General features: G+C 45.5%; 2 protein-coding genes across 2 annotated transcripts in view; both read left to right on the forward strand.

Annotated features, from left to right (window-relative positions):
* Positions 1-6463: 6463 nt before the first annotated feature.
* Positions 6464-11718, forward strand: rbm44 (RNA binding motif protein 44; the record flags this gene model as incomplete). Its single annotated transcript, XM_079277252.1, has 13 exons — positions 6464-6524; positions 6765-6792; positions 6877-7007; positions 7194-7268; positions 7799-8361; positions 8689-8750; positions 8957-9038; positions 9173-9281; positions 9370-9495; positions 9609-9676; positions 9883-9956; positions 10704-10902; positions 11422-11718. 13 exons carry the CDS (start codon positions 6464-6466, stop codon positions 11716-11718), a joined length of 1875 nt encoding a protein of 624 aa, XP_079133378.1.
* A 1476-nt stretch (positions 11719-13194) lies between these two features.
* itgb5 (integrin, beta 5) overlaps positions 13195-24233 on the forward strand; it is a 23508-nt gene continuing 12469 nt past the window's right edge. Inside the window, exons 1-9 of the mRNA XM_079277253.1 lie at positions 13195-13778; positions 14577-14662; positions 14903-15110; positions 15243-15492; positions 16382-16550; positions 17818-17979; positions 18320-18415; positions 19051-19140; positions 20099-20233. Of these exons, the coding sequence (XP_079133379.1) occupies positions 13712-13778; positions 14577-14662; positions 14903-15110; positions 15243-15492; positions 16382-16550; positions 17818-17979; positions 18320-18415; positions 19051-19140; positions 20099-20233 (1263 nt within the window). The 5' untranslated portion in view covers positions 13195-13711. The remainder of the gene's footprint in view (positions 13779-14576; positions 14663-14902; positions 15111-15242; positions 15493-16381; positions 16551-17817; positions 17980-18319; positions 18416-19050; positions 19141-20098; positions 20234-24233) is intronic.

The raw sequence follows: 24233 nt of genomic DNA on the forward strand, positions 1-24233 counted from the left end.
TTCATAATTTGCCCCCCCTGCTCGCACTCAGTCGGTCAGCTGACTGGCTGTTGTGGTCTGGCAGCCACTGTGCTTGACCTGGCTGATTTCTTTTTTTTTTCTTGAGTCACATGCTTCCCCCTGATTCCTTTCTGGGTAAATGATTACTCTCTTTTTTTAAACCCGCGGTGGATGTAAGCTGTGTACAAGAAGGAAAAAATAAAACACGTTATCTTAACTCTTGAGTTTTTACAATCGTGTGTTTGGTTGCCGAGGTTTAGTGTAGTTTTTGAAACGACAATGTTGACGCATATGGCACCCGAGTGTGTTTTAATATTTATAGATTAGTTACACTTTATCCATTATGAAAAAATGAAGAATGTTCTTGTGCTCAAGCGTGATTCATCAGTGAATAATTCACAGTTTGATGCTGTAAAACCTTCAGTGAGCAGTCATGTGCTTATTTGAGTGGAATTATTCATGAGTGCAAGTATAAGACTTGACAGAGCACAGAGTAAGACATAAATATTAAAATGTCTTAGATACATGCGTCCCTGTACAATGACTGTGGGTAAAGTGCAGTCTGCAAGCCGAGAGAACACCAGGGAGGGAAAAGAATGAAGAATGAATGTGATGTTTGTTTGATATTAACATCTCGTCGATGGTCTGAACAGCTTCCCCCCTCGAGGCTCCTGTACTCATGTTTACAGTTTCTGCCTCGTAATGTCGCCGTGTTGTTAAATGTGTCTTGAAGTGAAATGACGGTATATCTGATATGTGGTAAAACTGTGAAGCTTTAGACTCTCAGTGCAGCAGTTCTGAGAGCACAGAAGATGAGCTCTGGTCTCTAACAACACAGTCTGCCTGGCAGGCAGCTTCCCATTGATTGAGAGAGCAGAGAGCCTTTGAATGCCATGAAAGACCTTTTAGTGCGCTCATGGGAGCTGCTCTGCCCTGATAATGTGTGTATGTGTGAGCATAGTAGCTGCCAACGCTGATAACATATATCAGCGTATAACATATAATATGCTTTACTCCTCTCTGCTCTTTTTCAGTTGGTGGAGGTGTAAGAATTTAGAAAAGTCCTCTTCAGATTGACGTCTATGAATAGTGGAGATAATGTGCAACGTTAGTTTATAGCACTGCAGCAGTGTGGGACAAATGCAAGCATTTTATGTCCATAATCCACTGTTTTATAACACACCGATGGAATAAATCGTTCATCCCTTAGTGTAGTAGTGTCTGAGTACTAAAACAATAAAAAAAAATGCACATTATTTCAAAAAATTGGAATATGAATATTCACACCTTAGCTGTGAATTCTCAAACAGACGCCCACAGTCCTCTCGTCAGATTCAGATGGAGCAGAGCATCACTGTCACGGACACACCGTGAGACGGTCCAGTGTTCTGAGCGTGAACGTTCATTTGAGACCTTGGGAACAAGAAGTTTGACGCAAAAGTCCACTTGCTAGCTTTTCCAACCTTTTTAACGCAGAATTCATATGTTTTGATTTTTCATTCTTGTTTGAAAAGGACTCAACAGTCAGGCTGGCGGTTCTGTGAGGCTGTACTTTGAGCTACATGCTAACGTGACATGCTAACAATGACGGTGCTAACGTGGTGATGTTTAGCACTTATAAAGTTAACCATGTTCATCTTTGTTAGGCGTGTTATCATCCCAGCTATGGCTCCCAACATAACAGATTTTCAGCTCCACGATTAGCACGGCCAAAATAATTCACAATAACGATATTTTCTGTTGAAAACCTAAAAAAACAAATTAGTAATGCTATCAGTTAAATTCTTCTTTAACGTCATTTATTGTGCATTTTCTCTTTTTTGGCAAATTAATTACGGTTAAAAATACGAGTAAAGTGTGGAGAGTCTGTAACCATAATTGTACAAAAGTGTGATTTAAAAGCACAGTTTGTAGCATTTCAGGGAATCTATTAGCAGAAAATGAATATAATATTCATGACTATGTTTTTATTTGTGTATACCTGACACTAAGAATTGTTGCATTTTCGTCAGCTTAGAATGAGCCCTTCTTATCTACGGAGCAGGTCCACTTTACGGAGTCCGCCATGTTTAACTACCGTAGCCCAGAACGGACAAACCAAACACTGGCTCTACGGAGAGACTTTCTCGTTTTTACTTTATCTGAAGGCCACCGTACTTCTCCAACACGCTTCCAAAGCTGGGGTAGTGAGTGCAAAATTGTGGTACCGCCGTCTCACTTCCATTGCTCTGTAAGTTGTTTTGTTATGGTATGGATGGCCTTTGTAGCATTACCATGGTTTTTCACAACCACAACTCTAGATGCCACCAAATCCTACGTACTGTCCCTTTAAGAGGTGCTGGATTATTAATTCTGGATTAACATTATCATATGTGTATTATTAACATAATATCGATGTTTCCTTTTTTTATATCACGGTTATCATCAATATGGGTATATTAATCTAATCTTTACATGAGCACTAAATTGAAGCTGATGGGAATGACATAAGTTTGGTCTTCATGGTGGCACTAGATCAACATTCAGGGGGTCACCAAAGTTATAACAAAGTTATTACAAAGTTATTCCCCTGTGGGGAACATGAATATTTGTACTAAATATCCTGGTAATCCATCACAATATTTCACTCAAAACCACACATCATGCTGAAGATGAGTCAACAGGCTTCATCCTCTGGGGGTTACACGGACGTTTGAACACATTTTATCCGGTAATCCATCCAATTGTTTCAGCTGTATTTCTTTTTGGTGAACTGACCGGCTGGCCCTCGTTCTTTTATCCACAATCTAGATTAAGCCGTGAGCCGAACATAATGATCCTGATCCATTTAACAGGAGCAAGCGACGCTTTGGAAAGGTCCCATCACCTTGGAGACGCTCCATCACCAACACAGAAGGCCTCCTCCTTGCCACTAATCGACCTGCCAAATGCCGGCGGTAAGGTACAATATATATGCATGTTGGAGGCATGACCGAAGGCTCCACACATGAAACAAATGAGGCTGCATCATAAACATACGAAATCGATACATACACTATTACAGAGTGCCTGATACATGGCTCTGGGCTTGAGCAGGGAGGAAAGTGGATCAAATGGGTAGTCCTTCAACATACATTATGACCACTAGCTGCTTCCAAGTAAATTATTGATCCTGACACAAGACAAGGCAGCTCAAGCATAATGTGGTTTGAGCTTCGAGTCTTCAGACCATGGCAGGCACTCAGTGTGTCAATACACACACACACACAGTACACACACACACACAGCCTGCATCTACTGCAGTTTGAGGAAGCGAACCACTCTGTTCTGGCTACGAATACTGAGAAATATGGGTCACGCTGCCGGGAAGGGAACAGCACAAATCTTTCACATTATTTGGCCAAAACGCTGTGTTCGCACAATGCTAATTACCATGGTGAGACCCTAAAACTCTGTTACATAACGGATTTCTCACAAATACACACACACACACACACACACACACACAAACACACACCACCTACAAGTCAGTATTTATTCCAGATTTTCATGAGAGCTCATAGTTATTTTTTCATTGACCATGGCTGCCCTCTAGTGGACGGGTACCTGTCCTGTTGGAGCATGAGCACTAGAGTCCTGCATGGATTACTGAACAGGCCTAGTGGGCACGGGCCTAGTGGGCACGGGCCTAGTGGGCACGGGCCTAGTGGGCACGGGCCTAGTGGGCACAGGCCTAGTGGGCACAGGCCTAGTGGGCACAGGGCTAGTGGGCACGGGCCCAGGGGCCCAAAGTGTCTTCACCTACGAAATGTCCTTTAAAAGAGACACATATCAATCACAAAGAGACTCAAAATGACCACAAAGAGACACGTTTTGTGTCTCTTTGTGGTCATTTTGAGTCTGCAAAGAGATTATAAAGAGACACAAAGCAACTTCAAAGAAACATGTAAATTGACTTACACGGCACAATTGAGCCTACAACATGAGAGGACACATTGACACGAAGGACGTGTTCTGGGTGGTCCAATGAGAAAATCCAGTCCAAAAAGTATTTGTATCCACTAAGACGTGTATTTTAAGACGCCTGACACCGTGAGGTGAAGTGTCAAAGTTCGCTGTCACAACTTAAAATGGACTTAAGAGTTCTGACACTTAATTCAACTTTGCAGCAACGCAGCACGTGTTGTGATGGCTGCTGCAGAGCAAACAACACTTTAGCTTCTCCGTACTGATGATATTTATGATCCACAATCCAGACAAAATATTTGAGGGACATATTTTGGACTTTGTGACAGGATGTTGATGCCCACCAGAAACTAACCATCCGACTATAGCGACACCACTACATCTGCCCTGTAAGACTTTCACCATTTTAAATGGCACATCGTAATAGAAGGACAAACGGCTCCCTACTGCTGCCAAATTCTTCACAGGCTGCAGCTTTCTGCCTTTTCTTTTTTTTATTCCGGTAACTCGTGGGTGTAGTGTGGGAGTTGAGATTTGAAGCTTTTGTAATCTGTGTTTTTTTCACTCTCAGCTCCACCGTTGACAATAAAGGTGCTGAACCGAAATGTAGCACTTATCAGATTGGGACATGAGTATGTCCTGGAGGCGCAACAACACAGTCGCTACATTTAATCCTCTGGATTTTAAACATGCTGATGCCAAATTTATATAATTGTCTTCCTTGTGGCTGTTTGGAGAGAACCTCAACAGCAGCATGATTGAATGGAGCGCCGGGGTGATGACCACTAACAATCAGTGAATGCAGACTCAAACTGTTCATTCAAAAATCACTTTCTTGATGTTTATTGCATTTCCCTTTATGTTACACAAGAGCAAACAAAAACAGTAGGCCTGTGCATTCCTGTAAAGAGAGAGAGATTAAAACATTGAAAAATTCTATATTTGGTGAATTTCCTCTTCAGTACACGGTTCTTCTCTGTGTGAGCCAGAGTAAACAACAGCAGAGAGGATGAAAATATGCAGCACAAGGAGTTTAAGTCAAACTAGTTATTCTGCTTTTGCTATGTTGTGCATCCTCCACTGTGTGTTTGTGTGACAACTGCTCTGAAGCACCACGTCTGTTATTAATTCAGCAGGGTGTTCAAAGGTACACAGAATATTATACCATTGGGCTTTTGCTTTTCATGTGCAAAATTCTTAATTCAGAGTCAAAATAGCTTTACTTCTTTCTTTTAGACACAAAATAGCATGCTTACATTCAGCAAAACCACATGTCCAGTCTCAGAATAAAGCTCATTTTAGACCATTAAGTTAAAATGCTTATTATAGATAACAGTGGAAGTTACAGTAATATTGTAGCCTCCTAAAACGATATAAAATGTGTGTTTATAGTTGCATGGTTTATAGATTCAATACAACACCAGAGTTTCAGTATGACACCAAAACAACTACTACTTTGGTAAATATAAACATGTTTTTCTGAAAGCCCTTTACCAAATATCATGTTAAATGTTCTATTTAAATTTGAAATTTTTTAATCAGTAGCATACTTGACAACATTAGATTTTGATTGCGGCCAGTAAGCTATCAAATTGAGGTGTTGAGGTGAATTTGTGCATATTTATTTAAGTTTGGCTGATAAGATGTGATGAAGAGATGGAAATGAAAACGAGGGAAGTGAGCAGTCGCGTTTCCAACCGCCATTAAAAAGCAGAAGGACAAGAGCTCCACTGCTAACTGCTACTTGTAGCGCCAACGCCTGGCAGGAAACGACGTAGGTTACTATTAAAAGGTATTTCCACCCATTACTCTTACTTCTTGTGTATCTAACAGCTAATCATGAAGATAGTTTTACATTTCTCTCCTGGAACTGAACAAATATATGTTAAAGGGAATACAGAATAATGTTGGAACTAATTTCACTGAAGAAATAGTCCCTATGAACAACAAGCCACTGTTTCTTAAAAGAGTTGGTTTTTCAAATGTCATTTTATATTTTTGTGAGTTAATTCTACATATACTAGTCCTTTGTATCAGGGATCCTTCGTTTGCCTGTCCACAATCTTGGACTTCTTGACTTGACTCATGGGCGGACTGACCTTTTAAACGCCATCACACCGCCGTTACCAATTAGCTAACCTAGCCATTAGCTAACCTAGCCTTGTAAACCTGAAGCAATTGCCACCACCCCCAAAACAGGCAACTCCTATTGCAACTGAAACCCGTTCATTGCTTATTGTTCATGATTGCAAAGCCGGTGAAAGTGGCAAGACAGGAAGTAGTTGAACGTTTAAGGTTAAAATAGTTATTTGCAGTATCATTAGCCGTTTTCGTTCATTCCCCCCCCCCCCACTCGTTACAGAGTCACACTAACGCTTTGTCGACCCAAACGACCGGTCATTCGACTCGTTTTTCGGACGTTGTGTTGGACGCTGAACCCATGGCTGTGTTTCAGTCCGCGTGGCCTGGGTGGCCACCATACAGTTACGTGGCTTCTAGTGAGTATGCGGTCGTGTGGATGCCGACGCGTCAGGTGATGCCCTATTTTTACAATATGGTGGTTGAAAAGCCACGTCCAAGTAAGTTATACCGTTAAGAAGAATATGTTGTCTGTGGTAAAGTAAATGCATATTAACGTCAAAGATGTTAATATGAGACAAAGACTGCTACTTCAGGGGACTTTAAATGTACAATACTGTTTGTGTGGGCTGTATATTTATACATAAGTTAACGTTACATAACAATCTTAGAAATACATGTCTTGCTGTCAATGACACGTTTTCAAAAAATGTATCTAAATGTGGTTTCTTCATCAACAGAAACAATCAGGAGTGTCTTCCTGGAGAGGTATGCAGCCAACTATACCCTGTCTGTCTGACTCTCTCTCTCATTTTTATATATATATATATTAAAATGTCCGATAATAACCAGGAGCTTTGTTGTTCTTCTGTCCAGGTCTGTATTTGATTTGGTGGATTGTCACAAATTCCTCTCCTTGACTGACTCAAAGCTGCTGGGTTGGTACCTCTCTTTGCCTGCAGAGGACAGAACGATCATACAAGGTATGATTTATGTATGATTATATCACTAAAAAAACAAATGTGTTCGGGATCTGGACTGTTTGGTCGGACTAAACAAGACCTTTTGAGGTCACTTAATTCGACATGCATGCTAGTAAAAAGTAGGACAAAAGGACATTTTGGGAGATTAATATCGTTCAAAATTTCTCTTGTTTTCTTTCCTCCTAGACGAAGGAGGGTTTCAGCAGTTCCTGCTAAGACATCCCGCCCTAGCTCTTACTCTGCATCATGTTTATGTGAAGTGTAAGTCTGTTAAGATGATGATATTCTCTTGTTATAGCAGCACAGATTCAATTACGACAGTTTCTTATTCATAATGCAGGTCACGTTTCAAGTGTCGGACCCGCCCAGCCAGCCGTGATGTCTGACAGGCCGACGCATGTCTCACAGTAAATTTATAACTCATTACATCAAATGATTCTGTGTCATTTTACGGTGATTTTACTGTTGAAACCTGTTTTATTCTCAGATCTACATTGTCCGGCGCAACCAAGTGCGGATCTGGTAATTTGCAAATCTCATACACGGCTAGTGATGAACTTCATTTTTGGGGCTGGAGCCGATCCCAGCTGACATTGTCCACCCTGGACAGATGGCCACACTATTGCAGGGCACAGTCGTACTGTAACATGTTGGACACATTAGAATAATAGCTGTGATTGAGCCTGATATCATGAGATTTACTAGAATTATTACAAACACAACCCAACTCTCGTACTAGAAAAAGCTTTAACTTGCATGTCTGTTTGTTTGCTCCTCTGGTCCTGGTCTAGACTTGGAGAGACCTCCCAACACTGTGAGGGAGACTTTAAACCTGCTCGGCTTCAGCGAGGATGTATCCCAGAAACATCCGGCAGCCTTCAACAGCTTCGGCTCACCTCCGGACCCAGTGGAGGAGAACAGCCCAGAGGGGCTTCACGATCACATGGGCTGTGGTAACTGGTACACTGACGGTGAGGATGAAGCGAGCCTGAGCTTTGGAGATCAGAGTGACGGCTTCCACAGCATCATGGACAACGATGAGAGCATACTGGCCTGCCTGACCAGCGACGATGTGAAAGCACAAAACAGTGGGGTTCACTCGGGTCCGGTCCACACTGATGGTGAGGCGCTGGCAGCCGACAGCGAGACCTCGAAATCTGATCAGTCTGTCGCCAAGATGAACGCCGCAGGACACCGCAGCTCCCTTATGCGCAGAGTTGCTACCGCTGACATTGCGGTCGGCACCGAGCTGCCGCCGTGCACGTCAGCCGTCACCCAAACTGAGCGTCCGGAAACGGCTGACAAGCACGTGAACACTGCAGTCCACATGGTGGATCTAGACTATCTCGCTGAGGTAAGGCTGAATCCAAAGAGCAGTCTTTAGAACGGCTCCCGCTGTAACATCCCGTTAGCTTCCTCATGTCTCTGTGTGTGTTTTCCTGTGTCTGTGTGTGTGCGTTTCCCCTCATTCCACCCAGCTGTTCGTTCATTCTGTGCCTTCCTCGTGTTTGCGCGGTTGGATATTTTTGCCCGCTCTGTTGGAGTTGCTTTAAGTTTGTTTTTTTGACCTTTTTTGCAAGTAAAGATTCCTGAGTTTGAACTTCACCCCGTCTCTTGTCCCGGATCTGCACCTCAGCTTGACACCCGCAGAACATAACACAATCTCTCTTTGATATTTCAGGAATTTATCAAACTGAAGAAGGTTCTAGAGAAACTACGAGGGCAGAAAGAGGAAATTAAAAGGTAATGTGTATCAGATGCACACAGAAATAGTCAGGAGGATGTTTTTAAACTTTTTATTCATGAAAACAAATCTCAATCTACTAGTTGACCTGTATAGACAGTGAAGGCTTTCTTTGCAGATGTACTACTACAGTACTAAACCACCAGGCGAGCCAAAACACTTGTTTTATAATAATATATGTAATGTTGTCTTTTCTGATCCCAAGGAGCTCCCAGGAGCCCCAGAAACCTAAAACATCGGGAGAAGAAAATGGATGTCCCGCTGATCAAAGCACAAATGGCTCCCAGGTAAGCTTACACACTGAGAAGAAAAACATTTGAGCAGCTCAGTGTTGCTTTTATTGCTGCTAATTGAACCCAATGTGGCCTTTTGGTCCTCATAAGTTTGAACAGCTTTGGTGTTCGGCTCATTTCTTTCACAGCTCAGCCAGACAAAGATGGAGAACAGCAAAGCAAGAAGAGCCGTCGCTGTTGTCCCCCAAGATGGAGATGCTACACATAAGGCTCACAAGCCAGAAGAAAAGAAGACGAGTAAGCACACGCATCACTCTCGCATGTAAAACAATTACCAGGGAAGTAGTTGATTAAATCAAAGCTGTGCCGATCTTTGTGTGGACAGCAGCGGAACGCCAAGAGCTCAACACGTGTGAGGTGTGGTACGACGCTGAGGAAAACCTGCAGCATGCAGGACCGGCAGCAGCAGCCAAGACGGGACAGGAGCCCACCGTGAAAGATGAGACTAAAGGTCAGTGAAAGATGAGACTAAAGGTCAGTGAGCGGAGCTGCAGCTCTACAGCTCTACATGTAGAGACTTTATTTTGGATCAAATCCTTCGCGTGTAATTTGTTTTCACCACAGAATCAGCCAGCGAGGAGGGGAAGAGCTCAGTGTTCTTTGTTTCTAATCTGCCCGGTAACGTGACCGAGGTGAGTTTCTGCTGCTCAAACAATACCGTATTAAAGTTGTGCTCATGAGACTGAGCGCTATCCCAGTTATCAAATGTAATGCAACATTGCTATATGTTGGACATTTGAACAGTAATTCACATGGTGTAATGTGAATGCATTGCATGACACCATTATCTCCAGCAGAGGGCAGTGCAGACTTTAGCTCTAGCGTTTGTCTTTTCCAGAGCGATGTGATGCTGTGGTTTGAGAAGTACCACGCCTCTGAAGTCTGCATCTCTGCGTTCAAGAATGACGTGAGGTGAGCTGCTCTGAGAACATCGATCACAACACGCATCGCTGGTGACATCCCGAGGGCTGTAAACGGAGTCACGCTGGTTTGCTTTTAATACAAAAACCGGATCGGACTGGTTTCACCACTCGCTTGTTTCACTCGACTGAGCAGCTGATCCGGAAGGGAACATGATGAGACTGCTGATGAATTGGAGCGTAGCGATTCCAGTCCACTTGTTGTTAATGTGCTAATTCACCCCTGAGCTTGTTCGCCATTAAACACTGAAGAAGCAGAGAGTGAGTTCTCTCTCAGCTCACTCCTTTCCTATGCTGCCATATTGGCACACTTAGTTTTCTGTGAGACTATCTCTGCCCTGTCCCATCTCGTCACCCCAAAAAACATTCTAGTAAACAAACATGTGGCATGTGCATCATGCCCCTCCCACCTCGACTCAAAGTAGATTTATTGCCGGCCTCAGTAAGTTTCACACAGCCTGTCGAACGTCAACCACGTTGTCATATCTCTTATGACTAATAAGTTGCCTTTAGTGCCGTGACATGTCGGCACAGGTTTACTTTTTAATTTGACAGAACGCATCATAATGGCAAATGCCGATTCAGCCGGTTTGCATAACATCAAACTGGTGTACGCTGAAGTCCTTATTCAACACAGTCGAACTCTTCATGCTGCAAGTTGTGATGTCACAATAGCCATTATCTCCCCAAATCAACAGTCGGTGAAACAAACGCCTCTCTTGCTGACTGCCCTTTCCAGAGTTGCCATCGTGATGATGAGCGGACCCCGATCTGCCGAGGCTGCAGTCGGAGAGCTGCGTGGCTGCTGCATGCAAGGCCACGTGGAGCACATCAACACAGCCAGTGGTGGGAGCCAGAGACCGGCCTCAGCCTCCATCAGGGGGCCGGAGTCTTCAGAGGATTCCACCGCACCACAAACCTCAAAGACTGAAAGAAAGGTGAGAATCTAAAGGGGAGAGGTGGGAATCTAAAGGGGAGAGGTGAGAATCTAGAGGGGAGAGGTGGGAATCTAAAGAGGAGAGGTGAGAATCTAAAGGGGAGAGGTGGGAATCTAAAGAGGAGAGGTGAGAATCTAAAGAGGAGAGGTGAGAATCTAAAGGGGAGAGGTGAGAATCTAAAGGGGAGAGGTGGGAATCTAAAGGGGAGAGGTGAGAATCTAAAGGGGAGAGGTGGGAATCTAAAGGGGAGAGGTGAGAATCTAAAGAGGAGAGGTGAGAATCTAAAGAGGAGAGGTGGGAATCTAAAGGGGAGAGGTGAGAATCTAAAGAGGAGAGGTGAGAATCTAAAGGGGAGAGGTGGGAATCTAAAGGGGAGAGGTGGGAATCTAAAGGGGAGAGGTGGGAATCTAAAGAGGAGAGGTGAGAATCTGCTATAATAATGCTCCGGATATCATATAGAGAACCTAACAACCACTGTGGATGTTTTGGGATTGATTCCTTTCTCTGTCCTCTGTGTAGCTGATAAGTCAGCCACTGCTCGGCTCCAGCATGAAGCACAGGAAGGTGGTCTGCGTCTCCCCCACAGCAAAGGGAACCTTCGTGCCCCAGCACTACGGCACCATGGGCAGCTTCGACACCCTGATGGCCGAGCTGAGCCAGCGCCACCCGGACGTGGGCAGGCAGAGGATCGTGGACGCTCTGGTGGAGCTGAACGTGAAGCACCGGGGCGTCCTCAGCGGGCTGCTGCTCAGCACCATCGGGGAGATGACGTCCGAGCTTCTGACCCGGCCCGCCGCGAGAGACGCAGCGTTATAAAGGAAGCTTTGTTCAGTGCTTCCAGTCTTTTTGTTGTTGCATGTTATTGGTTTAGACGTCACAACTCTGACATTCCAAAGAAGCGGAAGCAGAATAATCTATAATTCGATTACCGTGTTACTGTGTTCTTTCCAGGTAGCTTGGATTGTTTTTGATTGTTATTATATTGTATTTGTATATTATAGTTTGAGTGCCTCCTCTGCCAGTTATTCGGCAGTTTAATTATTTTTCTAAAGAAAATCCTTGAGGATTTCTAAATGGCGGCATACAGTTGAATATGCAGCAGCTTTGTTTTATTTGATGTCCTCAGTCAATAAACTGGAGACTCGTCAAAATCTTTTCCTCTCAGCTTTGTTGTGCTCGACGTGGTTCGGTGGCTTTGCGTGACACGGAGTTGTGCATGTGTCTGAAGACGCGGCAGCATTACCTGCTGATGCTGCTGGAAGGTTTCTGGATATCTCACTGAGAGGACGTGCAGGAGCTGTTGAGGATGGGACGAGGGATGGAAAATAACTTATTTATTGTGACTTTCAGATATTTTTTAATTCATTTTAGTTGGATTGGGAAAGTTAAGTCTTATTTTGATTCGGTAGAAGGTGGTAATGCAACTTTTTGGATGCAAACTGAGTTTTAAAACCATCAAAGAAGAAGACGAGCCAGCCTCCAAGAGGGGGCCTCCTGGCACAAGAGATGCAAAACAGCTGCAAAGAGACACAAAACGATCACAGACACAAATTCACTCCAAAAACTAGCCTATAAAAAGACCAAAGTAATTATTAAAGTCACAAATCGGCTGCAAAGAGCTTCATATGATCCTATAATGTAGTGCACTCTAATGCGCTTTCAGAGTAGGAGGAAAGAAAGCTGGAATCAGATTATTTTGACTTTTTATTTGTTCAAATTGTTTTTATTGTTTAAACCGATTAATCTGTTAATCAAAAGTTGACAATTTATTGATTGATCGTTGCAGCTCTAAACTCCTCATACTTCAGGAATGCACATTTCAGTTGCTTTCCTTCCTTCAGGAATTTTGGGAAGGGGTGGACTCTGACGTCACACTGCGGCTTCAGCCAAAACTTACAAAGAGACAAAAGAGCTACAAAGAGACAAAACCAGGAGACACAAAAGAAACCCAAAGAGTGTAAATAATGAGTGTGCCTGTTGTCCTGTGTAGAGGTGGTGGGGCCTTCTGTTCCAGCCCCACGGCACCATTCCGCTCTGCTGCTTTGTAACGCCTTTATTCATTTACATTTATTTATTTCCAGCCAGTTCTAACAACCAAAGAGGGAATTAAACTGCTAGTCAGGTTGCCGTCGACCCCCAGCAAACAAATCCGTGTCCCCTGCCAGATCCCGGAGCAGCCCCACGGAGCCACCACTAGGTGTCCGCAGGCCACGCAGCGCTGCGCGGGCGTCAGGCGCTCAACCGAGCAGCGAAAGGGTTAACCGTAATCCCTCGTTGGGAATGGGCGGAGATTCCAGCTGGGACGCAAACCGGACAAACCGAAAAGGCAACACTCAAATCTGGAAAAAGGAAATCGCTGCTGAAGTCCCTCATTAATCTGTTATTCCACACATATGCTCGCGTGATTCCTCTCCTGCTGTGCCCCGCCATAGATTTGGTTTTGTATGCGCATCGGCACCGAGAGGTGCCATGAAAGCGGTGGAGAAGTTTTGGAGTTGGTGTCAGCTATGGGCGAAGTAGTCAGGACGTGGAAGTCTGTGGAGGCGTCCGAGCAGAGGAACTCAAGGAGCGGATCCACGGCACCGCGCGCAGCCTTCTGCATACTTTAAAAAACACCAATATGCCTTCACGCGGATCGTAAACTGAGAAGAAGCGCTGCTCCTGCTGGAGCCGAGAGGGGATCCGAGTCAGCGGCACTAAATCCAATGAGAGGTCTGGTGGGGGAAGCAGTAAACCCGGTGTCCGCTGCGATTACAGATACAAATCGGGGATTTCTCAAAGCGTCGGTGAAAACACACCGAGTGGCACCATGTGGCGCCCCGGGACGCTGATGTGGCGCGCGGCTCTGTGCTGCGTGCTCCTGCACACTGCGAGAGGTACGAGGAGGGCTTGTGTGATTTGCAATGAAGTATCTTTATTATCTGCTATCAGACTGTTTGTTATTATTATTATTATGTTTTGCAACAACAGCATCACACAGAGGCTTAGTGCATACACACACACACACACACACACACACGAGGAGTGTCGAGCTACTGTAAACTGGAGCCACATGGAGGCGAGAGAATCAACATTTGGTTGTTTTGTTTACAGGCAGTTGTACAGTAGAGAGGTGGCTCTGAGAGGAAACGATATATTTCAATCATAACCGCCTCCTTTCGATCAAATACAATGAGACAGACTTTAAAATATCCCACGAACACTGACTTACAAGTCAGGGGAATACAACAACTCTAAAAAAACGCTTTGTCAGCATTGTGTACCACTGACAGTGGCTGGCCAGAAAAATAGAAACACCCCTGCAATGTCATGCCAACTTCCTCTGTGAATGTTATGATTTTAACTTTCAGTGTCTCTGGCTGAGGTCGATCTTAGTGATCTGCATGTGTGTTGCGAGGTGTAATAGAAATACTGGAAACATCCCATAATGCAGTGCACTCGAATACAACCCAAAATACAGCTTTCATTTCCATTGAGCCAAACAAACACCTCTCAGTCACACCGCCGACAAAAACTACATCAAAACCTTCCACAAAGTCAGCGTTAGATGGATAACTTGTTATTGCGTTGCTGTTTTTTTCCACATCGAGACACATTAGTGACTGTTTTCCCAGTTCAGTCTCAGCACTGGGACCGCCCCACCTTGTCTCTGATCTTCTCCCGGCCCTTCTCAGGTCTTAACATGTGTCTGAGTGGCAGCGCTACGTCCTGTGAAGAATGCCTCCTGATTCATCCCAGTTGCGCCTGGTGCGCACAAGAGGTACCGTACATCTCACCTGCTGCTGTACTGTCAGGGTGATTACGCTGTGCAGGTACAGAGCAGTTCACACAGAGGGGGCGTAATGTGTCATTGTATTTCAACACGGGCTGCAGCGAGAGATTATTTAGACTGTTGATGAATCTGTTGCTTGCATGTCAGGATGTGTCCATCAGTGTCTCAAAGCCCAAGAAGACGTCCTCAAATGTCTGGTTTTGTCCACAACTGAAACCTTTTGAACAGGAGTTTGGGAAGGGGCGGTCTCTGACGTTACGCTGCGACTTCAGACCAAACCTGCAGAGGAGAGGCTGCGACGCGCGGCTCATCGAGTACCCCACCAGCAGCGTCTCGGTCCTGCAGAACATGCCCCTGAGCTCCAAAGGGTCCGGGTCGACCCAGTACGACGTCGTCCAGATCATGCCTCAGCAGATCTCCCTCAGCCTGCGGCCGGGTAAATATACACCGTCGGATAAGCATGCACGTGCATGAGAAAGACAAGTTTTCTGATCAACAATACATAGCTTCCTTCCAAATGTTTTTGTGAGTAAACCAGCTCGCGGATTCTTTCCACCCGTCCATCCAGGAGACCAGACGTGGTTTGGGCTGCAGGTGCGGCAGGTGGAGGACTACCCGGTGGATCTCTACTACCTGATGGACCTCTCGCTGTCCATGAAAGACGACCTGGACACCATCCGCAACTTGGGCACCAAGCTGGCCCTGGAGATGGGCAAGCTCACCAGCAACTTCAGGCTGGGCTTCGGCTCCTTTGTGGACAAAAACATGTCTCCCTTCTCCTACACAGCGCCCAAGTACCAGGAGAATCCATGCAACGGGTGGGTGGTGACGGCCGGATCGAGAGCACGGTCACGTGACAATAGAGTCATAACTATTAAGTTTATAGGAAGTAATACTGACACCAGTGCAAAGTAGAAGAGCAGTAAGAGTGAGGCGAATATAATAAATACATGAAAATCAGCTAAAATAGAAAAAGTAAATCCCAACAACAGAAGATTAAAGAACAAAAGTAACAATATAACGTGTACAAGAAGTATGACTAACACCAGTACCTCATAGAAGAGTCATATTGAGCATGCTGTTGAGAGGACTGAGGTTGAGCTGCTCTCTGATGGGCCACAGTCGATGGAAAGGCCAACCCTGAAATAATACTTCACTCTGAAACCCACGCGTTCTATTTCTGCACACCCGTGAATCATGTATGATCAGATATCCTTCTGCAGTTGCAAGGACGACAGATTGTCCACATTTGATAAGTGAGCGAGCAGAGCGACCGCTCTCTCTCCTGCCCGTCGTTGATGAGGGCGAGCTGGAAGAGGTTCAGAGCAGACGGAGGGTTAGAACGCTGCGGCACGAACTCAGCGGCCACCATCGCGCATCGCTTCACATCTAGGTTATGGCGTTGGTCGCGTGCGTGTGTGTGTGTGTGTGTGTGTGTGTGTATTTAAAGGGATGGATGACAGCTTTTTGATCGTCTACCATTGCTCATCCTGACAAGAGCACGGCCCACATTTAGATCAACCGGAACAATGTTCGATTCCGCGTTTGAAGTCTAAAATAATGCTCCCAGGATCGATGCGAATGTTTCATGAATGATGTCGTGTTTTTAGAAATAAATGCCATAGATACAGATGAAACAAACCGTTTTGCTGCTTCGCTTGACATTGTCCTGATGTGACCCCCCCCCCCCCCCCTCCCTCTGCACAGATACAAACTGTTCCCCAACTGTGTCCCCACCTTCGGTTTCCGCCACATCCTCTCGCTGACGGACAAAGTGGACCGCTTTAACGAGGAGGTGCAGAAGCAGATGGTGTCCCGCAACCGGGACGCGCCAGAGGGCGGATTCGACGCCATCCTGCAGGCTGCTGTTTGTAAGGTGACCGGCGGCTCCGTTCAGTTCATCTGTGGACTTGGCTCGTGACGGTGCACGTTTGGGTCAGATGGAAAGGGGGAAACTCCTGAGATGCCCCCCGTGACAAGCGTCTGGCCTATTTGCTCGTTAATTAAAAGCACCGGGGGGGGGGGGGGGTAGACAGGAAGTGCAGTCTGGTGCAGCTGGGTAAACACGAGGACGAGTCACTCGCAGGCCCGGTCGTATCCCTGCTCTCCCCCTCCCAACTGAATTGTTTTCTACAGGAAGAGAATGACTCCCTCCGAGTGGCTCCTGCCTTGTAATTTACTCGTGCTGCTCTGTTAGCGAGGCCGGCCCGGGTCCGTCCGGAGACCTGATCGATCCGAGTGTTTTCTAAATAGAACGCAAGTCAGGTCAGCTTTTTAATGGGAGGGTTATCACATGATATAGATACATATAATTCAATTGTTGATTAGCTGTCATGTGTGCAGATGTGGCTCTTATTATGGTAACTCAATGATGATTTATCCTCCTTTATTCAAGATAATAAAAAGTGATGCGGAGAAAGGCAGTAAAAATGATCCGGAACGTTTATTTACACACAAATTCGCTCTTCTCACAATTTATCGATAAGACCAGAAGAGGGAAAGTTTGGGAAACACTTCTTTGGTCCTTTGGTTTGTGCATGAGCTGGACACAGTTTATTTGAACATAAATTGCGTCGCTCAACAACAGGAAACGGTTTTTCGGTTTGTATGCAAAGCTCATTCTCACACATTATTTTCTGCGTAGTTTCTCTTCGTAGAGAGGCCTCTCGGTGGCAGCTGTGTTGTGCACTGTACGAGCCGCATAATGAGCAGAAATCCCTCAGCAGCTGCTGAGATGTTTCTTTTGTGCCACGCGTCAGTCAGCAGTCTGTCAAATGCTCACTCTGCCTCTGCCTGTTGTTTCCTTTTGATTACAGCCTGCGGCAGAACACTCTGGCTGTTGTAGCTCACTCGCTGTTGTGTGTGTGTTTGAATCAGCAGCTCTGCACTTTGTGGACAGTGATCATGCGTTTTTAGTTAAATGACGACGCCCGTAGAACCCAGACTGTAAAGCCATTTCCTCATGTGTTAACGTGTTGTTTTCTGTCCGCTGTAATTGAAATGCCTCCACACACACTGGCTGTAATAACTAACCAAAGTCGTCCTCTGAGGTAATCCTAATTACCAGATCATAGCTGCAGCATTAGATTCAACCCCCTCCTGCATAAAACAACAAGGATACTTGTGTTGGACCCTGTGAACAGGAGGAGATCGGCTGGAGGAAAGAGGCCTACCACCTGCTGGTGTTCGCCACAGACGATGTGCCTCACCTGGCTCTGGACGGCCGGCTGGGAGGCCTCGTGCAGCCCCACGACGGAGAGTGTCACCTCGATGACAAGCACGAGTACAGCGCTTCCACCAAGATGGTGAGAGGAGCTGCTCTTTCTGTTGTTCGCCTCTCAAACAACGGCACTGTGCTCCAATTTAATAGGACAATTCACTGAGAGTTTTACTTTTTTTTCCATCCATCTGAAATAAAAATGTCAGTCGGAACTGAATAGCCTCCAATGAAAATAACCACGTTTCCTAGTTTAATCTGGAATGCTGTCAGACTGCAATATGATACAGATTGTCCACATCGAGCTGTACTGTGGCGGTCGAGGGCCAGCAGAGCAATGTAAACACAACTCTAGGGGTCAAAGAGCATCGACATCCGCCGGCTTCCCGACCGGGAACTCAACTGTATGTTGTCGTCTCTTTTCACAGGACTATCCCTCTCTGGCTCTTCTGGGCGAGAAACTGGCTGAAAATAACATCTTCCTCATCTTCGCGGTCACAAAACGGCTGTACGTTATTTACAAGGTACTTTGTTTTTACCGGTTCATCGTTTACCCTCTGAACCCCAGGTGGTTTCACGGTGTTGCATTTTACTCACTCGTTTGTCACTGCATTATGAACCAGCGCCATCAAGTAGAGAAAACTCAACGATGTTTTGTTCCGTATGTCACGGAAAAATAAACTCAAGTTGAATTTTGTTGTATAATAAATAAAAAGATATAATATATTCTATATAACCAACATATTTCCAAGTGTCTTGCCTGTATTGAAGACAAATGCAGGCTCTACATGAACGACTACGTTTACAACCTCTCCTTACCAGCTCCGTGCTCCAGCAGTTCAGTCCAACTTTTATTGAGCTTTTGTCAATAATGGCTTCTGAGCTGCGCTGAGGATCGCAGAAGTTCTTCTTTTTTACAGTATCTGGTTCGTGCAACGGGATATTGTTCACGTAATTGTAAATGAGAGAGAAGATGAATGAAATATCAGCAGTTTACTCTTCGATTTGGTGACGTTCGTCACACGTGAATCCATTAAATATTTGCAATTTTTAAAGAAAACATAATTTCTAACCTGCCGGCAGATACATGTATGTACTTTTCCTATCAATCATATCATTAGGTAACGAATGTTGTCTCTTTATTTCTTCCCCAACAAAGAATTTCACAGCACTCATACCGGGAACGACAGTAGAAATCCTGGACCAGGACTCTAAGAATGTAATTCAGCTGATCATCGCAGCTTACAATGTGAGTAAAGAAAAGCTGTGAGTGAGTCTGGTTTCCTGTTTGTGTGTGTCGAGAGAGAGAGAGTCTAGTAACGACACAGAAGAAAGATAAGAGGAGGGGGAGGAGGGGGGGGGGCCTTCTTAAGTCTTCCCACTGCTGTGGCATTGCTGGTGGGAACATGAGTGGTTGCACACACGCTGGATTTGTCATTTTTGTGGAGAGGATGCGGCGCTGAAGTGCTTTAACTGTTGACTTTGTCGCAGAGGGATAGACATTATTAGTGGATTACAGAAAATCTTTTGCATTACAGACTTTGACACGCTCGGCGCGTGGGAGTGAGCTTTGAATCGAGCGCGTTGACTCGCGGCCGTATTAACATTCCAGCTGCCACATTATATCCTCATTTCTCCTCCGGGTTTTTGACTGTGCGGCACGAAGCTGCTCCTCGCTGTGATTGTGTTACGGGTCAGAACAATTGTAATTGTTCAGAGAGCCAGAGCCAATTAGGGGCGTGCTTATCCACGTGCACCGAGTACGATCCTGATTTACCCCGGGCACGGTTACGTTGCAGTCAATGCGCACGAGTGACTCCAGATTGCACATGTTGCGCAGAGCCACATGCAGCTGGCATGGCAAGCATCCGTAGTGTTTCACATCCACACGCATACAACCTGCCTCCCTGCACGCCGCTTGTGGTTTTAGTAAGAGCTCTGAAAATGTGCGTAACCGAGGCAACACATTCCCCATGTTTCGCTCTTCTCCGCGCTGTTACGCAACCAGACTTACAGGCCTGGGAAGATGAACTGAGCTGGTTTTATTATAAATGTCTGCATGGAAGGCCTCGTATTATGGCTCTAGTTGGAAAATGTTAATGTGGCAACTGCTAGAATCCTGTTTTACCACGCAACAAAAGTAATCTGTTGTTTAAAAACCCTGAGTCACTAACTTGTACCAACCATCCCCGTGTGCTCCTCCTCAGAACATCCGCTCTAAAGTGGAGCTGTCGGTGTGGGACCACCCAGAGGACGTCAGCCTGTCCTTCACCGCCACCTGCCAGGATGGAAACCCTCTGCCGGGCCTCAGGAAGTGCGCCGACTTGAAGATCGGCGACACGGTGAGTCCCCGTCCACGCTGCCCTCTCCACCTCGCCGCCACATGATACAAGTGTTACGCATCCTGTAGCCTCGGAACAAGTGGTGCTGCAGCCGGGCTGTTTTCACCGGCAGCTTTTTATTTGTTCATGACTTTACAAACCATCAGTGGATTTAAGATCTTAAAGGGACAGTTTGGATCTTTTGAAGTGGGTTCGTATGTACTGCTGTGGACGATGGCTGAAGCGAAACTTATTTTAGACACCGATAAAAATCAATATCAGTCTGAGTGTACAGTATATTTCGGACCGCTTTAACTTGCCGACAGATGGTCTTTTCCAGCAGGGAACGGAAGACGTTATCTCCGCTCTTTTCAAAGCCACGAGACTCCTTTTGACAAAAACACAAACTTTAGCCGCACAACACAGGAGTTGCTGGTCTGACGCCGCCTCGATCGGTTAGTTTGTTTGTGTTACTAATCCTTTAAAACACCAAAATCACACAATAACACAATAACACGTTTTACTAAATGCTCTTCTGAGAGCGGTGGCCTGTCAGACGCACTCCGTTTATAGTTTTGACCCGTGGGCAGAGTCCGGAAAAGATGCAGTTCTGTTCTTTATTTTAATGTGCATAATGACGCCGCTGTATGTTCATAACGCTGCCTGTAGTATTATCAACACGTACAAATACATAGACTCCTTTCTATGAAGGTGTTTTTCCAACTAACAAAGTACTACTTTGTGTTTGTGGATTTAAAAATAACCAAGACTCGGGATGGAAAAGTCCCCGGCTTCTTCTGCCAGAGTTCAAATTTCTTTTCAGCGCATTCAGAGCGACATGTTTACCAAAACTGAGAAACATGGAAATCATTGTTTGAGATTTTAAAACATCCATTTGAGAGGTTGCAGATTGAAGCAGTTGGAAGTATTGACTTACCTTTGTGCTAGAAAAATGAAGACGCAGCCAAAGGTCTGTGTTTTATTCATAGAGAGGTATATCTCATGTGTGCTTTGGAAAGCTAAACTTCTTCCTAGGGGCTGGACAACACACAACATTAATCATCAAACCTATCCGACCACATTTAAGAGTTTCACATTGAAAAAGAATCGACCGTCGGTTCTCCCGGATGTAAACAGCGTTGGTTCTGTCAGCGCTGCTGCTGTTGTTTGCGCTGTTCGTGATGATAGCACTGTTAGCTGCAACAACTGCTCCCGTTCAGTCTGATGTCCAGTCCAGAATTCAACAACACGCGATTTATTTTTCCACTGATGCATTTAAAAACAATCAATGTTACAATGTGACATGTATATTATACCATGTTGTCCGGCCCTAATCTGTCTGCGCTGATCAAAGTGCTATTAATAGTCTAGACAGAGAGCAGGTTGTGACTTGGCAGTCTTGGGCAAACACTGTGTGACCTTTGAATCCTCTTAAAGGGGACTTCCTGTCTGACCAAATCAAACTGAGATAAAGATTGAGGTGGAGGGGGCTTGTCTTCCCCCGGACTGTAACTAAATAGACTTTGTTGGCACCAGTGAGGAAAAGTAGCCACAGGAATGAAAGTCCCGTTGACTGACTGAGTTCCTGAGACACATGTTTTGTAACCGTCTCCCTGAACCGATGTTCCTGTTTCCCTGTAGGTGTGGCGCTCTACGGCTTCATCATTAACTCGTTGTATGTTAACTGCTCGATGAGGCTTATCTACTATATCTGAAGGAAGGAAAGACCCTTCTTTCATTACACAGCTCTTCTGGCAGAGCCGGTTCATTCCTTAAAGAATATTTGATCTTTTGTAAACGCTGTAGCTCTCGTTGTCCCTCGGCTGTGTTCAGACCAACCCTGGCCGACCTTTTGCCTCAAAACCATCGAGACCGTAGTTTAAGTCCACTGCTCCTGTGATTGTCTCATGTTACGATAAACAGCTGTGCGGCGTTGTGGTGTCTGAAAAGACCTTCAAGCGCTCGGATCTCTTACTCAAACTGGACTTTCCGGATCTGCTCGCTGACTGTAGCAACTTGCCTGCAGTAGCACGGATTCAACCTCTCTTGTGTTGTTGTTGAGATGCTGGCCAATAAGGGAAGCGAGGTCAAAGCCAGAGAGAGCTGGCGAGAATCTGAATTAAAGACCAGAGCTTGTAGCACGCTGACCTATGCTGCGCGCCAGCTCAGAGGATTTGACCGCAGCATGTAAGCAGCCTCTCCGCCGACCAATCGACGTCTCAAAATACAATTCTTTAGATTATTTTCTCCCAAAGGACTTGCATCGTCGTTGAAGTTCTTTGTGAAACCAGTTCTGCAGCTCTGATGGATGAGACGGCAGCAGCAGCAGAGAGAGTCTTCCACACGGGAATAAACTACTCTACTCTCCGGCTACTTTATTTCCCCGGGACAGTTTCGGGGTGGGAACGGGTGGCGGAGGAGCTGAGGGGGATCGAGGCAGAATAACAGCAGTGAATGGGAGAGGGGGGGGGGGGCTCTTTTATCCTCAGCAGTGGAGGGCAGCGGCTCCAAACTTCCCGGGTGTCCGTCACTGTGTGTCTGCGTGAGAGCCTGATGCTGCATCTCAATGGCCTCCAAACAAAACGTGGGCAGGAGGAGGCCTGTGAACCTGCACGCCGTGAAAGGAGGGAACTGGCAGGAGGAGAGCCGAGTGTACGTCGCTAAGCCGGCATCCGCTGCAGGAATGTATGAGCACTGAATAGGCCGCATGCATATGAATGAGAGTCTGCGCTAATGTACCACAGGTCCTTTTTTAGAAAGAAAATAACTTTTTTAGTCCAAATAAAATGTGTTAATTAAATTTCAGGCATAGATTTTTTAAATTTCTTTTTACCATCTTTTTTTAAATGTTCAGTGTTTCTCTTGGCGTTAACGACCATGTTTTTGTCCCGTCTGCCTCTTGCCGTAGTACAACCTAACACGCGGCCTCTGATCTGATTCCCTGTACATCTCTCCTTTAATTACATTACTCACCCAACTGCGCGTCGAGGCCTTTCCTCAATGAGTTCAGTCTCAATGTATCAACTCTTTCCTCACTACTACTACTTCCTCCCAAGTGTTCGCCCCCCTGTGCTCCTCCACAGCCTCATGCTTGTGCTCACCGGCCACATGATTGGGTGAACTGGGCTCCTCGCGACTCCCATTTACAGTAAATCTAATTGCGTCCTTCGTTAACTCGTTAAGCTTGCCGCCCTGAAGTGGAGGGGGAATCCGTGGAACATGTGACGTAGGCTCTTCCTGTATCCTGAATCGGCTTACGTTGTGTGCTGGACTGAAGTATAACACAAATGCTGATGCATGAACTGCTCATTTGTACCGGTGAGCATTCTTGCATGATAAAATATCCAGTTCACAGAATCAGAAATATGTGCCGTTTTAAGAAGACGAACGTAGCCATTGAGGTTGAAAGTTGGCGATGTTGGGGATGGTTCTTGCGTTGACAAACTATCGGTGCATTCAACGTGTTCAGTCCTAAAATGAAAGATTCATCAAAGTGAGTAAGAGACCAGCGATGAAGTCAAACGAGGTTCATGAAACCAGAGTTTACCATACGAGTTGTGTTTCGTCTTTTAAACTTCTGTTTCTCTCTGATAATCTGTGTGACTGTCACTTTAAACAACCTGTAACTATGGAGGTTATTCCCGGCTTCCATTATTTACACCGTTGACTTTTCATTGGTCCAGCTCCAGTGATGCGTTTCCCGTGTGATATTTCCTGAATCAATAAAACAAATAACGGTCTCACCCGAACACCAATCGGAGGAAGCTGTATTTATCCAACACGTTCAGAAGGGAGAGGCCTTGCACGGGTTGTGACATATTTGGTCTCATAGCGCCCTTTCAGTCAGGAGAGCGCTTGCATGCTCCGGCCAAAAACAGCAGGTGCTGCGAGGGTGGAGTATTTGCTTTTGGTGCAAGACTTCAAATTATCTTCCAACGGTCAAGTGCTTCTAGTCGGAGCTTCAAAGCAGAGAGCATCGCTTCCCTTGTGGAGCAGTTTTGAGATGATAATATGGAACCAT

The sequence above is a fragment of the Melanostigma gelatinosum genome, assembly GCF_949748355.1.
Source record: "Melanostigma gelatinosum genome assembly, chromosome: 10".
Classification (NCBI taxonomy): domain Eukaryota; kingdom Metazoa; phylum Chordata; class Actinopteri; order Perciformes; family Zoarcidae; genus Melanostigma; species Melanostigma gelatinosum.